Below are 14,612 nucleotides of genomic sequence, written 5' to 3'. Positions count from 1 at the left end.
CAAGGAAGGCAGGAAACTGAGTGATTTCATAGCTTATAATCCCATGAGAAAAGACTAATGTTCCCAGAAGAACACACTAATGGCTTTGTTAAATACACACACACATGCTTACCCTTTACCTTAAAGTAGCAGTGCTTTGTGAAAGCCTTTCCACATTCATTACATTCATAAGATGAATAAATGGAATTTGCTCTTATGTCCCACTTGACCTGTGTTTCATGTCAGCTTGTCCTAAGCCCTTCCCCCATCAAGGTCTAGAAGCTCACAGGGTACCTGGATGCTAAGGCTGGATGGGCAGCAACATAAGATAATTCTAAGATAATCAACTGAATTCATGTTATTTGGCAAATTTTTCTCATGTTTCAAAAACATTATTCATGCCATTTTTATTATGATTTTTCTCATTTTGGAATTTAGGGGAAAATATTTTCTTAGAAATACTGGTATTTGAAAAATAATTTCTAGAGGATTATATAAATGTGCCCTTAGAAAATGAACTCCTTTTGATCTGGACTCTATAAAATTAATGTGAAAAATTGTAGCTAGAATGTTTGAAAACTTGCCTATTTAACTGATATATTTTCCTTAAAATGAATATTAAATATTTTAACCAAATAATAAATTCTTATCCCCAACTCTTTACTTTTAATATTTGGCAAATACAAGATTAGAATTTATATGATATCTCACACTGGACTCCAATCTGTCATAGGAAGCCATTCCATTTAAGAACAGTAACTATACATTACAAAGCTTGCTGATGTAGCAAATTGGTTTGTGCAAAACTAAGCAAGGTTTTATAAGGGGGAGAGTTTTTCTGGAAATGTAGCCCTAAACTATGGCACTCTTCTGGGGGTCAGATTTCTGAAAAGACCTCATATCCCCTCCTACCCACTTGACATAATTTAGCAAGATAAGGTCAAAATGGAGACCTAAGTCACAATATTTTAAAAGAAAATTAGAACATGTAACATATAACTTATCACACAGATGGAAAGCCAAAGAATTTAGGAATAAACAAGAGAATGAAGAGGAAAATTAAGTAATAAAAACAATTTAAAATCAGATTTAAAAATCTCTTAATCATTACTGATAGAGAAAAAGGATTAGAACAATTGCTTCCCCCATTATAAAGACCCTTCTTTGGATACCAATCTTGGGATTTCAAAGAAAAACTCAGATCTTTGTTCTGATCTTTATACACAGTATAAAATTGCAATGTCTCATGAGATGTGTCCTATAGAAAGAGGACTTCCCTCATTCATTATATTCATATTTCATCTGGAACAAGATTTCTACACAAAGAATGAGACCCAAGTGAAAGCCTTTCTGCAAATATATTTTGTATGTTTTTTTCCAGTATGAATATTGGGATTTATAGTGACCCTAATCTTGCAGGTAAGGGCAAGTTTCCCTTCAGCACATCTGTAAGTCTTCCCTCCACTGCGTATCCTCAGATATAAAATTAGAGATGAACCTGGGTGAAAGAACTTCCCATGCCAAGTCCATTGGAGACTTCTTCCAAAGCAGAAAATCCCTATTGACTAACAAACTCTGTCTTCCATTTTTATGTCTTTATCCATGATTTCATTCTTCTAGGAATATTCTGGAGGCAATTCAGGGATGAAGTGAGCTTGATGTTTTCCACATGGATTATGTGAATGAGATTTTACATCTAGTATGGAATCTCCCATGTCTAGTCACAGACTAACATATATTAAAAACTTTACAACAATCCAGACACTTAAACGTTTTTCTCTAATGTGCACTCTCTGTTGCTAATCAAGATTTGAGCATTGTCTGAAGGTTTCTGTCCAATGTGGATTTTCTCATGTTTACTAAGACTTTCACGCCGTGTGAAAGCCTTTCCACAGTTATTACATTCATAAGGCTTCTCTCCAGTGTGGATTCTCTGATGGACAGCAAGATGGGAGCGATATATGAAAGCTTTTCCACATTGATTACATTCATAAGGCTTCTCTCCAGTATGGATTCTCTTATGTGCGTCAAGATGGGAGTGCCTTGTGAAAGCCTTTCCACATTCATTACATTCATAAGGCTTCTCTCCAGTGTGGATTCTCTGATGGACAGCAAGGTAGGAGCGATCTATGAAAGCCTTTCCACATTCATTACACTGATAAGGCTTCTCTCCAGTGTGGATTCTCTGATGTACTTGAAGGGAGGAGCGCTTTGTAAAAGCCTTTCTACATTGGTTACATTCATAAGGCTTCTCTCCAGTGTGGATTCTCTGATGTACTACAAGGCAGGAACGCTTTGTGAAAGCCTTTCCACATTCACTACATTCATAAGGCTTCTCTCCAGTGTGGATTCTCTGATGTACTTCAAGGGAGAAGTGCTTTGTGAAAGCCTTTCCACATTGGTTACATTCATAAGGCTTCTCTCCAGTGTGGATTCTCTGATGTACTACAAGGTAGGAGCGCTTTGTGAAAGCCTTTCCACATTCATTACATTCAAAAGGCTTCTCTCCAGTATGGATTCTCTGATGAACAGCAAGGTAGGAGCGATCTATGAAAGCCTTTCCACATTCATTACATTCATAAGGCTTCTCTCCAGTGTGGATTCTCTGATGTACTTCAAGGGAGGAGCGCTTTGTGAAAGCCCTTCCACATTCATTACATTCATAAGGCTTCTCTCCAGTGTGGATTCTCTGATGTACTACAAGGCAGGAGCGCTTTGTGAAAGCCTTTCCACATTCATTACATTCATAAGGCTTCTCTCCAGTATGGATTCTCTGATGTACTTCAAGAGAGAAGTGCTTTGTGAAAGCCTTTCCACATTCATTACATTCATAAGGCTTCTCTCCAGTGTGGATTCTCTGATGTACTTCAAGAGAGAAGTGCTTTGTGAAAGCCTTTCCACATTTGTTACATTCATAAGGTTTCTCTCCAGTGTGGATTCTCTGATGTACTACAAAGTAGGAGCGATCCATGAAAGCCTTTCCACATTCGTTACACTTATAAGGCTTCTCTCCAGTGTGTATTCTCTGATGTACTACAAGGTAGGAGCGCTTTGTGAAAGCCTTTCCACATTCATTACATTTATAAGGCTTCTCTCCAGTGTGGATTCTCTGATGGACAGCAAGACTGGACTGAGATGTGAAAGTCTTTCCACATTGTTTACATACATAAGGCTTCTCTCCAGTGTGGATTCTCTGATGGATAACAAGATAGGAACGATCCATGAAAGCCTTTCCACATTCATTACATTCATAAGGCTTCTCTCCAGTGTGGATTCTCTGATGTGCTACAAGGTAGCAGCGCTTTGTGAAAGCCTTTCCACATTCATTACATTCATAAGGCTTCTCTCCAGTGTGGATTCTCTTATGTGCATTAAGATAAGAGTGATATGTGAAAGCCTTTCCACATTGGTTACATTCATAAGGCTTCTCTCCAGTGTGGATTCTCTGATGTTCACGAAGATTGTCACTCCTTGTGAAAGCCTTTCCACATTCATTACATTTATAAGGCTTCTCTCCTGTATGGATTCTCTGATGTTTAGCAAGACTGGCACGATCTATGAAAGCTTTTCCACATTCATTACATTCATAAGGCTTCTCTCCAGTGTGAATTCTCTGATGTTGAGCCAATTTGGAATAACATGGGAAATCTTTTCCACATTGATTACATATGTAAGATTGTTTTTTTGTGTGAATTCTCTCATGTTTAGCAGTACTAGATTGCTCTCTCAAAGTCTTTCCATGTTTCTTACATTCATAAGGTTTCTCTCCAGCATGGATTCTCTGATGCTTGGCAAGGGAAGAGAGTACAAGAAACGCTTTACCACATTCATGACACTCAGGTGTTTTCTCTTCAGGATGTATATTCTTATCTTTAGCAACACTGGAACTGTCTCTTAAAGCTTTTCTGTGTGTATTCCATTCACAAAGTTCTTTTCCAATGTGGTTTCTTTTATGCTTAGCAACAACAGCCCTGTATTTACTATACTGAAAAAAGTCTTTCCATGAGACCATTTTCAGATTTGCACTCATCTTCTTCATATCAAACCATGTCTCTGCATCTGAAAGAAACAAACACACAAGTGCATAAATATACCCTCTAGTGCTGGCTAATCATTGACTTTTAATTTCTCCAGACAAAGTTTTCAAACTGAAATGGACAGACATTTTTAAAAATTCTTTCTGTCTTTTTCTATTTTGTTTTAAATTTTAAATAAATATCAAAAAAGTACAAATAAATACCTTTTGGCTTAAGGAAGGTCTAAGAAAAGTCATATTAGATAGGCTGAGCCCTCTTTTTTTGGTTGTAGATAGTTGGATAGCCTCAAATTTTCAAAAAAAGACTTCCACTAGGACCATTGATTCTTCATTAAAAGGGAACTGAATTGCCATGGAGTCCAACCCCCTCATTTTATAGATGAAGAGACTGAGGTTTAGAGGCTCAGTGAGGTGCTAAGGATGTCACTATCACAAGAGTCTGAAAAGGGATTCCAAGCCAGTCTCCCCACCCAAAGGCCCATCACATGAAGAAGCCTCCTGGAATAGTAGCCTGCACCCCAGCTTGCAGCTCACTCACCAAGACAGGAGTTCCTCAGGCCTCCTCTCTCCACATGGGAGATGAAATATTCTCTGGGAACTGGAAGTCCTAGGCAAGGAGAAGACAGTGGGTGTGAGGCTTGAAACTTGTCATTTATTCCTCATTGGAACAGGGCCAGGGTGCAAGGCCTACTGGGTGGTTCCAAGGGCAACTCAAAGATGGTTTTCAAGGTGCTTATTGCCAGGAGAAGAGGGCAGAAGGGAAAGGAGGCCATTCAAGAAATCTGGAATCAGAAGATCCTGATTTTGCAGCCTCCACTGCAGGATGATCGCATCCCACAGCCTCCATTTTCTGGACATTTGAAGCAGCTGTTAGCACAGAGAAAGGAGCACCAGGCCTGCAGTCAGGAAGGCTCGAGTTCAGATTGTTTAGACATGTCCTGGCTATGTGATTCTGGGAAAGTAATTTCCTTTATTTGCTTCAGCCTCCAGACCTATAAAATGGGGATAAAGCTGGCACCCAAAACAAAGGGTTGTGGTGGGGATCAAGTGCGATAATGTACATGAAGGAAGCTCTGAGCACAAGGTCTGGATCCCAGCAAGTATATGGAAAGACCTCCTCCCTTCCTTTTCTCTCCTGTATCTGTACAGGCCTTTGAGGGATGTAGGAAGGAAAAACAAGGACCCACTTGCTGTGCTGGGAATTTATGAGTTCCACCAGGGGCAGTGAGGTAAAATTTTATTTTTTTTATCTAAAAGAATATTGCAAAGACAAAATGGTTCCCCCCAAAAGGAAGGGGGTTCCTTCTCCAATTCCATGTTCAGTGAAAAGGGGCAGGACCAGTTTTCAGAAGGTTTGCAGACACAACTGCCGAGTTCCCATACTACAATGCAAAGACCACTCATAGAAGAACCAGGCAGCAGGAGGACCCTGTCTCTTGGGGAGACGAAGCAGCCCTTGGGCCTTTCTGAGAAGTGGTAAAAGCCTGAAACTCTGCACCCTAGAGAGGGGGTGGTTACACTCCTGTTGATGGCAGTTCTAGAGTTCCAAGGGAAGAGCTCCTTACCCAGGGAGAGCAAGTTCTCAGCATTCTCCAGCATGACCTCCTTGTGCAGCTCTTTCTGATCCAGGTCCAAAAGACCCCACTCCTCAGGGGTGAAGTCCACAGCCACATCCTTGAAGGTCACCAGCTCCTAAAACACCAACACCAACACCCAGAGGACTTAAGAGTTGAAGCACGCTTCATCATTGAACTAATCCAATGCTCCTCAATTTAGAGAAGGGACCTGAAGCATGGAGGAGGGATCTGCCCAAAGGTGACAGCCCTTACAGGATTCAGAGTCAAATCCTGTATATAGAGAATATAGAGAAACACCTTTTATATTTTCAGGTGGAATAAAATTGAGAAATGTCTTACTAGGAAATGGTACTAGTAAAACATTTCTCAATTTTATTCCATATGCCTGTGGAATCAGGAAAGTTCTTTCAGAGAGAGATGAAGATTTTTGGAGGTAAAATCAGATAGTGCTATGTTAAGAAAATGGCATGAAGTGTGTATGTGAAGCTAGCAAGTATTATGTGTTGTAGAGGTAAAACATTTCCATGATCACTCTGGAGAAAAAAAGATCTTGTGAATTTTCCAAAAGTCAGAAATTAAGTCTTATCCAGATGAAAACACTATCCTTCTCCCCCCCCCCAAAAAAAATAATATTTTATTTTTCTAAATGCACGTACAGATAGTTTTCAACATTCATTTTTGTAAGATTTTGTGTTCCAAATTTCAGAATCAGACACTTCTTAATGGATCTGGCCCAATGGTCACCAATTTACAAAAGCAAACTGAAGCAGAGAGAAGGAATTTACCCAAAGGTCATATCCCATATGAGAACACTTGGAAGCACAATCATGCAAAGGCCTCCTATCTACAGTATACACAGCTGGTATGGATACAGTTGCTGACATATTAGAATGGAAGCTTCTTGGGGGCATGTCCTTTTTGCATGTCCTATATATTTGAACAAAGCCTCTTTCCTTTCTAAATGCCTGTTGCTTTGAAGGTGGTCTGTGCTGGGGCTATATTCCCCTTTTACTCAACTGAGACAGATCTTTCCTGCAGTCCTTCTCAATTATCTAAGGCGATATGGTGGTTAAGGAAGAGAAAGGCTAAGTATGAACCGAGTATGATGGAGTTATTCTAGAAGTACCTAATTACAGCTGAGGGATCTCAGGAGATAAAGAAAATAAAATGGAATAAAAGAAAACCTACCAGGAAGCAAAGAAACGCTGGACAGCTCCTGAACCACGTGTAGTATTTATTATGTAAGTTTGTTTTATCAAATCTACTGCTATGTTCTGCTGCTTGCCTGAAATTTTTTTCTTCTGTTATTTTGTATTTAAGGGGCTGTTAGATGGGGCAATGGATAGAGCACTGGCCCTGAAGTCAGGAGAACCTAAGTTCAAATCTGACCTCAGATACTTAATACTTCTAGCTGTGTGACCCTAGGCAAAGTCACTGAACCCTAATTGCCTGGACAAAAACAAACAAAAAACAAACAAAAAAATCACTATTATAATAATAACAACAAAAATGGTAAAGGAAAGGGATTCAGAGAGATTTGGGAAGATCTGTGTGGCCTGAAGCAGCAGGAGTTGAGCAGCAGCAGGAGGACAATTTCTGCTCTGCTCTCAGCCAGAGAAAGGACAAGAGCTGGGGAAGTTTCCAGGGTTCTGCTACAGACAACACTCAGGGTCAAGGGTTTCCAGAAAAGTCAGTGGCTATGGAGGGAGTGTGGCCACAGGACACAGAGTGGTTAGAAGGTGTGTGTGTGTGTGTGAGTGTGAGTGTGTGTGAATGTGAGTATGAGTGTAGTGGGGAGATAGTGCTGAACTAAAGCAAAGACATGATACCCACAGGATAGACACTAACTAATGAGGGAAGGGGGTCACCCTTGTCAGTGACCTATATTGAGAGAAAATTTAAACAAACATGTGGGGGCAACAACTGGGGGAAGTGAGTTAGTGCTGAAGATGCCAAAGGGACAATGAATCAGTCCAAAACATAGCAGAGAGGAGGGCAGTGTTGTTATTACTGCATTCACTTTCCTGCCTATTTTTGTAAAGTAAGGATCTAGAGATAAGAGTGATGGCCAGCCTCACAGACCATCCTCCTCCAGATGTATGGAAACGGCCTCTTGGGCTGGTACTGGTTACATCTGTGGGTAGAATACACTTACCTGGGGTGGGGATCTGCTGTTCTCAGGGGCCATTCCCTTCAGCTCCAGGCTCCCTGCTTGGGCCAGGTCTTAGTCCTCTGCAGGCTGTTGGGAGGCGATGAGTATAACTGCACAGATGTTGTTTCCTTCTTTTCCTGGACAGGGGGCTAGCCTACAGGAAATTACAGAGTGAGGTTCCATGGGAGTTACTAAGTCCCTGGCACTGCCCTTAGGGCAGAGACCCCAACCCACAGGGGGAGGGAGGCTGAAAGAAGGAGCAGATTGAAAAATGAAAATGTTGGAGTCAAGATGGGAGAGAAAAGGCAGGATTTTGCTTGAACTCTCTCCAGTTTCCTATGAAGTAACTTTCAATTAAGTGTAGAGTGACAAGACCTACAAAAAGATGGTGAGAAAATTTTCCAGCCTTAGATAACTTAGATAATTGAGAAGGACTGCAGGAAAGATCTGTCTCACTTGGGTAAAAGGGGAATATAGCCCCAGCACAGATCAGTAACCAAGGCCCAGTGTTCCCCGACAAGCCAAGATTGGGAAGTTAGGTAATTGAATTCAGGGGAGGAGAGGAAGGGGAGGTGCAAAGTCATCAGCCTCACCTCCTTTTCCAGAGTCCCCTGGCTAATGTCTCAGTCTCAACAGTCATTGAGTGATTAAAGTTGGGAAAGAAATGAAGGCAAGAATGTTCTCTTTTACCCAGTCAAAAACAACAAGTTTGGGAGGGAAAAGTCCCCAAGGTTACTGGCCATAGGAGCAGTCCACAGTTTACAAGATAGAAGGGATAGGGAATAAGATGACTGTAGTGGGATGGTATAAACTTGAAGATGGGCTCTCCTTCTCTTACTCCTACTGTTCTGACTCCCTTCCTCTCCCCCACCTTCCTACAGACCCAAAAGGCAGGAGGGATTTAAGGTGCCAGATGGGATGAGAGTGTGTAGAACCTCAATGTCCCCTGAGTCAGAAATCTCCCTGCCACTGATACTTGGCCCTCTCAGAATCCCTTTTCCCCAAGAGACATATTATCTAGGAAATAAATTGAGGGATAAAGTAAGGAGGTAAGGGCTCTGAGGTGGAGCCCCAGGGAAAGAACAAGGAAGCCTAAAGCTGGAAGACAATCTAGTCTGGGATTCAGCTCCCAGAACCTATGGTGAGGGAAGGGGCAGGAAACAGGGAAGCCTGGGTAAAAAAGAAGAAATTCAAGTATCCAGAAGTGATGTAGGTGAGTAGTTGAATCAGGAGAAACAGGATGGTTGAGTCCTGAAATCTAAGCAGAAGATGGGGGAAGGTTCCTAAGATTCTTGGGTGGATTTGGGGCTTAGAATCCTGAAAGGGAATGTGCAAACAGTGAGCCACATGCCTGGGAAGGAGCCCAAGATGTGCGGGTCCAGAGAAGTTTGCCCAAGAAACAGCTTCATTTCCTGCAACCAAGGAGGGTTCCTGGGGGCAGAAAGGCAGAACCTATGGAACTTCATAAGAAATCATGTCTGAAAGCACACAATCAATTCACCAAACAAGAGCTGGAGGCAGAGCTAGGACACCTGGGTCCAGGAGGGGAGGCTGAAAGTGGGACTCCTGGGTTACCATGGAGAAATTCTGCTTTGGGGCAAATATGACCTGATGGTAATCTTGAAGAAGAGAGCAACACTAGATATTTGTGAAGTGTTTAGGAAACTGAAAAAGAGGTAGGGGCCAAGAATTCATTAAGCAGCCAGACCTGGAAGGAAGTTGCTCTGACAGATGGGGAGGACACTGGCCATCAGAATAGATAAGAAGTATGAATGCTTATGCAAGGGCAGCCAGCAGAAGGCAGGACTTGTGAGGAGCCCTGCCTCAGACCTACCTGGGTCCTACCCCAGCAGGAAAGGTTTGCAGTAAGTTGAAAATGGCAGATCCAAGAGAATGCCCAGAGATCTCAGTTCCAAACCTTCCTGCTTCCCATTAGTCTATTCCAGGAATGTCTTCTGAGGCTCAAGAGCCCCAAGTAGCCTAGCCCCTGAAGCCAGGTGGGTGGGACCTCACTCCCAAATCTTTGAATGCTGCCTGCGTGTCTTCCCCCAACCCTGCCCATCATCAGGTGGCCAATGGTCATTGGAAAGGCTCTTCTCCAGGCCTAGACTCCTGCTATGCTTCCACACTCCACCCTAAGACTCTTATTTCACCTGGTCACTTATCCACCAGGCTTCTTATCTTATCTCCCATGAGCTCTCCTCCCCCATGCTTCCATCACTGTATGTTTTCTTAGAGGAAGGATTCAGGACTTTTATCTTGCCACTGGACTTGGCAGAGCACTGCCTCCCTTACATCCCATTTAAACACAGATCAAGACATCTCCATTTTATCTGTGGTCCACCAGAAGAACAGAACTAGCTATACCCAGGGAAAGAACACTGGGGATTGAGTTTGGACTGCTTGCATTTTTGTTTTTCTTCCCAGATTATTTTTACCTTTTTAAATCTGATTTTTCTTGTGCAACAAGAGAACTGTACAAATATATACACACATATTGTATTTAAAATATACTTTAACATGTTTAACATGTATGAGACTGCCTGACATGTAGGAGAGGGGGTAGAGGGAAGGAAGGGAAAAGTTGGAACAGAAGTGATTGCAAGGGTCAATGTTGAAAAATTCTCCATACATATGTTCTGTCGATAAAAAGCTAAAACAAAATAAATAAATAAATAAAAGATTAAAAAAAGAAGAACAAAATATTACCATCAATAGAAACTTCTTGGATTCAGAAAAATGAAAACTTTCTAGAAGCCTTTCCACAATGAAACCATTATGATTTTCATGTTATTCAATTTCATATCATATTTGTAATGGATATTTTATATTATATTCATAACAAGTATATTAATAAGTTAGATTTCTCAGACCTGCCTTTTCTGTGTTAGAAGCCAGGACTCACAATGCAAAGTAAAATTATGAAACATTCTGATAATGTATATTCTTATGCTGTAATGTACTTATGTACAATCAGTGAATTGACTGAAAAATTACACAAAATTGTTCTTATCACAGAACTCTGTACTTTGGAGAGGGAATGATGATAACCCTCAAGATTTGAAACAATCCAAGAACAGTTGTATTGTCTTCCATTGGGAAACCAATCAAATTTGGGAATGATTGTATTGTAACTTACTTTGCCCCACCCTTCTCACTTAGGATTTGTGTAAAAAACCTCTGCCTCTTCTGCAATAAGTAGAGATTTCCTGTGCAGGAGAACTTCCAATTTACAACCTGTATTCCTCACTGTGTAAGTGATAACTTAATTTCTAAAATCTGCTGCTAGTCCAACTCCTCACACATTTATTACATTTATGAGGCTTTTCAACATGATAAACCTTCTATCTAATAAGATTTGAATTCCGACCAAAGACCTTCCCAAACCGATTGAATATATATTTATGGCTTTATATATTATAGCTATTATTATGGCTATTATTTTTAAATTTTTGAACAATTCTCACAGAAAATTCCACATAGGATTTTCTTAATTACTACTTTGGGTTTTATAATTTTATAATTACTAATGAATCTGTCTGCCTCCATTTCTATATTTTAGAGAATGAGGAAAATAACAAATCTAAGATGTAAGGCTAAATCAGTCCAACATATAAATGCCTTTCTGTCAGATGCTGAATGACAGGGATTCTCAAAAAAAAAGGTAAAGAACAATCTCTGCCCACAACAAGCATACAAAATAAGGGGAGAAACAACAAGCTAACAAATAACTTGCAAACAAGCTACAGGTAAGATAAATAGGATATCATTTAAAAGAAGGAAACACTGAAAGCAAGAGTACTTATGGATGAAGTAAACTGTGAAAGCGGTCTCACAAGATGGAGACAGTGTTCTAAAAATTGAGTGAAGGTTGGCTACACCCCAGGCCCAAGTTTCTTTCTCCAGAGATCACCAGTTTTACATAGAATGGGGTCTATCTTGTGGGACTAAGGGCTATCTTGGTATTAAAACTTCCATATAACATAATTTAATAATCCTAGAAATGTGATTGGGATAAAAGTTTTTCCTTATTTACAACTTAGAATGTGAGGTCATTTCTGCTGACTAAACAGGGCAAAGGTCCAACCTATAGGGAGTGTTACCCCAGGTCCTTATGTAATCATTGTCTGCTGATTATCTCTTCCCTCTGTTCACTGCCAGACCACTCTAGTGAGGGAAGCTCAAATCTCCCAAGCTCTGGCAATTAAAACTCCTTTGTTTTCTACCTTAAGATGCCTCTGATTTGTTCAAGTTGAAGGTCTTCTGGCCCTCACAGTTAAAGGTTTCCTATAGAAAGAAAACTTTCAGTTGGAAAATGAAGCTAAAAACTGGGAGGCACAAATGAGGAAGAGCACATTGCCAGAGAATAGCTAGAGAAATTACTTAAAGGCTAGAAATAGGGTGTTATGGGCCAGAACTCTGTACTTGAAACAAGGATTCTTACAAGGTGCTAACTCAGTGAAATTGATAAGACAACAATTATCTAGTTTAGCTTGGTGATTAATAGTTCTGTAGTTCAGTACATGTACTTAGTACTTAATATAGTTCTACAAGATTGATACCTATTCTACACGATTCACACCTATGATGTAATTATAATACATATTAGCTGGGATAAATTCAGCTAGATTCATTCACTCCATCTCACACCACCATGGTGGCTGGCCTGTCCTCCTGCACTTCCTCCACTGAGACCAAGCTAGCTCAGGGCCGAGGCAAGGAAACAATAAAGAATTTGGACTTTACCACTTGGATATGCTACTGAAACAAAGGCTGCTCCAGACACCTCCAGAAAACCAACCAGAACACTACAATAGGGTATCATCTTCCTGGAATAGCAAGGAAGCCACTGTCATGAGATCCCAAAGAACTAAAATGTAAGAACCCTGTCCATAATCAGTGAAGCTTTTACATTTTCAAGTTGGTAGAAAATCCTGGTGTTCATTGAATCTGGGAAAATTGGATCTTTAGGAAAATCATGGGGCAGCTAGGTGGTATAGTGGATAGAGCACAAGCCCTGAAGTCTGGAGGACCTGAGTTCAAATCTGGGCTCAGACAATGAATACTTCCTAGCTGTGTGACCTTGGGTAAGTCACTTATTCCCAATTGCCTAAGCAAAAAAAAAAAAAAAAAAAGGAAAATCAACTTGCTGGCTAAATGGATGCATTAGAGTCAGACAGACTAGAATTACGCCAACCCACAAGCAGGCTGCTGCAGTACTCAGAGGGTGAGATGAAAAGGATCTGCAGCAAGAAGGTTGAAACATCAGTGGAGAAGATGGATTGCAGCGATGTTGCAGGGTTGACATGATGCATGTGGAGATAAGAAATAGGATTCATGAAGGACAATTTGGTTGTGAGCCTGAAGGAATGAGAGGGTAATGGGGCCCTTATCAGGAAGAAGGAAAAGACAAAGAAAAGAAAATGAGTTCAGTCTTACAGGGTAATTGTAAGACATCTCAAATTAAAGGACTAGTTCGATATGTCTAAAAGACATTTGGAACAGAGGGGATTGAGGTTGATTGACCTCATTTTTTTTTAATATCGAATAGTATTTTATTTCCCAATTACATGTAAAGACAAATTTTAACAGTTTAAAAATTTTTATTCCGTTCCAAAATCTCTCCCTCCCTTTTTCATTTCCTCTCACCTGTAATGTTCTCGGTTCGGTTTTCTGTAGCTCTTTGGGGTAGCCTTCTTTTCAGTTCAGTAATCACCAGGAGAACAGCCAGGTGTTTAAAGTCCAGATTCTTTATTATCTCCTTCCTGGGGCTGGGTAGCTTTCTGGAGAGTCTTTCAGACTAGCCTTGGTCTCAGTGCCGAAATGCAGAAGGAGAGCCTGCCAGCAGAATAGTGTGAGATGGGATGAATGAATCTGAGTCCAAGGACTTGTGCTTCAGCCTACAGTCCATTTGTTTTCTCTAGCTCTCTAAAACGAATTTAGCTGAAACTGCCAGCTTATATGCTCTACACTGAGTATAAACCAACCATTATATCACTAAGAAACTATTATTTGTTATAAGATTAAATCAATCATACTGAACTAGAGAACTATTAAGCACCATGCTAAACTAAATAATCATTGTCTCATCAATTCCACTTTGTTAGTACCCCATAAGAATCCTTGTTTCAAGTTCAGAGATCTGGCCCACAACATCACCTGAAGATGATAAGCAATTTGCAAAAGTTATATAGGTGCAGTAATGTAAAACAAATTTCCTCAACTGAGTAGGGTAAGAGTGAAGGATCCAGGTCAGGCTAGCAGTGCTGGCTGTGGACAATGACAACTAAAAACTTTCTTGGAAAGTGCAGTATTTTAGGGAGCAAAAACATTTCCATGACAGCAATTAAGGAACTCTATTTGTGACTTAGGTGAGAAATGCTGCTGAGGTTGAGTCCTGGAGGACTCAGGAAGGAGGAGCTTAGCTAACCCAGCATTACCCAGAACTCAGAAATCAAATGTGACTATAATAATAATCATTGTTATAAGCTGCTAACAATAAATATTTATTTTTAAATATATATATATGTAATATAAAAAAACAAAATTAAACAAAATTAAAATTCAGGATGAGTAAGGAAAGGAAAAAGAACGTGACAATATCTACTCTGGTATAAAAGAAGATAGTGGGGTTAAAAAAAAACAAAACAAGCCATTAACGTCTTAAAGAGTAACATCAAAGGTATTCGATAAGTCCAAAAGGAGTTCCTGGTAAGAACATAAAAAGAAATTCAAAAATCAAATAAAGATCAAGGAAATATTAGGAGAGGAAATGAAAGCAATCCAAGAAATTATGAAAACAAAGTTAATCAATTTGAAAGAGGTTAAAAAAAAAATCTTTGGAAAAAAGGATTGACCCAGAGGAATT

General features: G+C 40.2%; 1 protein-coding gene across 2 annotated transcripts in view; it reads right to left on the bottom strand.

Annotated features, from left to right (window-relative positions):
• LOC127556797 (zinc finger protein 850-like) overlaps positions 1-13,803 on the bottom strand; it is a 92,764-nt gene extending 78,961 nt beyond the window's left edge. The window contains exons 1-3 of one of the 2 annotated variants that reach the window (XM_051990227.1): positions 13,394-13,803; positions 7,748-7,898; positions 5,581-5,707 (exon numbers count right to left, since the gene is read on the bottom strand). In XM_051990227.1, the coding sequence (XP_051846187.1) occupies positions 5,581-5,707; positions 7,748-7,780 (160 nt within the window). In that variant the 5' untranslated portion in view covers positions 7,781-7,898; positions 13,394-13,803. The remainder of the gene's footprint in view (positions 1-5,580; positions 5,708-7,747; positions 7,899-13,393) is intronic. The other variant, XM_051990229.1, reaches the window with a different exon arrangement.
• Positions 13,804-14,612: the final 809 nt, after the last annotated feature.

The sequence above is a fragment of the Antechinus flavipes genome, chromosome 3 (genome assembly GCF_016432865.1).
Source record: "Antechinus flavipes isolate AdamAnt ecotype Samford, QLD, Australia chromosome 3, AdamAnt_v2, whole genome shotgun sequence".
NCBI classification, from domain to species: domain Eukaryota; kingdom Metazoa; phylum Chordata; class Mammalia; order Dasyuromorphia; family Dasyuridae; genus Antechinus; species Antechinus flavipes.
The sequence above is the reverse complement of the archived record's forward strand: the minus strand, read 5'-3'. Positions and strand labels throughout refer to the sequence as shown.